This window comes from Rhagoletis pomonella, unplaced genomic scaffold, assembly GCF_013731165.1.
Source record: "Rhagoletis pomonella isolate Grant_MI unplaced genomic scaffold, Rhpom_1.0 Rhpom_scaffold_00002, whole genome shotgun sequence".
NCBI classification, from domain to species: domain Eukaryota; kingdom Metazoa; phylum Arthropoda; class Insecta; order Diptera; family Tephritidae; genus Rhagoletis; species Rhagoletis pomonella.
This window is the reverse complement of record NW_023458556.1, coordinates 10,791,736-10,793,120: the sequence shown is the minus strand read 5'-3', so window position 1 is coordinate 10,793,120 and position 1,385 is coordinate 10,791,736. Positions and strand designations below refer to the sequence as shown.

At 39.9% G+C, this 1,385-nt stretch overlaps 1 protein-coding gene across 1 annotated transcript in view; it reads right to left on the bottom strand.

The window, feature by feature from the left end:
• Positions 1-678, bottom strand: part of LOC118734444 (protein singed) — a gene marked incomplete at its 5' end in the record, with an annotated part of 2,891 nt that extends 2,213 nt beyond the window's left edge. Inside the window, 2 exons of the mRNA XM_036464164.1 lie at positions 31-63; positions 251-678. Coding sequence (XP_036320057.1) covers positions 31-63; positions 251-678 — 461 coding nt within the window. The remainder of the gene's footprint in view (positions 1-30; positions 64-250) is intronic.
• Positions 679-1,385: the final 707 nt, after the last annotated feature.

The window sequence follows — 1,385 nt, the reverse complement described above, 5'->3', positions numbered from 1 at the left end:
TCAGCGCTGAAGAGACAATCCTCATTGCAAATAGTTTGCAGTTTGCCATTGGCATTCAAATACCTATCAAAGAAAATTAAGAAATCGTTAGTGTACCGGAATGAAACAAATCAACAGCCGTTAACGCTTAACGTCATTAGAGTGCTGCTGTGGTTGCTGCTTGTTCTATTTACCGGCGCGATGGTAATTGTTTATAAATGCACACAGCACTTTGCAATTGTAACACCACTCGCCGCTACTAACTACTCACTTGTTGTTGCATGTATGCAAGGCATAACGTCCGCCCTCCTCTGCGCGGAATTCCAATGTAAATAGCGTATCTTCACCCCATGGAATATTCGCATCGACATGTATCTCATCTTGTGATTCGGACAGATGAGCGAAGCGCTTACGTCCAATCGAACGCAAATTCACTTGTGGCCTAGCAGCCAAGTGTACTGTCCAGAACTCGCTGGCGCTAGGAGTTTTAGCGGTACATACAAGTTTGTCGGGTGTACCGCCAAGGAAATAACCACGTGATTCGTTCTTTAATGCCCAACGGCCAGTGCCATCCTCACTGATGCTTATCTGGAAACGACTGCCGGCGTCGCGTTCATCCGTCTCGCATAGCACATTGCCAAACGTATCGACCGATAGATATTTATTAAGATGAGATCGTAGATATATAATACCTGTAAGGAAGCATTAAGAGTGAAAGGTTATAGGTGAGCATGACGGTATATCCGGGAACGTTGTATTAAGTGGTTGTGATTCTGTTTAGTATAGTATATAGTATTAGTTAGGTATATATATTCAGACCCAAGAGGTTAGATAATACATTAGAGTCAGAGATCCATAAAGGGTTGTCATATGAGGCCTTGAAAGCCAGAGTATATTAATTGGCATTTCAAAAAAAAATTGAGGCGCAGCTTAAAATACAGAATACAGAGTAGAATCGAAACAGTAATAGCTCCACACGCCCTTTTGTCAAACAAAGTTCCTCTGGCACGCTTGCACTTAGTTTAAGTAAATTGATAAGATAAGCTAAATATTGCAATATGGGTCTCAAAAGAAAGATGTTTAAGTAGGGCTACAACCGATAATATTTTTGACGCCGGTTAGAAAATTTTAAATTATTAAAATCGACGAGATAAATTACACTATACGGCAAAATCAACTTTTTTTTCTGTGGCTTGGACCAAACCAATTTTTTTAAGAGATTGAGTCACAAGTAAAGGAGTAATTTCTCCGTTTTGCGATGTAAGCCTCCGAAATCGAAATATGGGCCTTTGAAGTTCGAAATTGGAAAATAAAAGTACGGACATTATCCGCATATGTGGCGTATAATTTTTTTTGTGCAAACTTATATTACGGGTGCTATATGGAGTCAAAGACCAGGTTCAAAA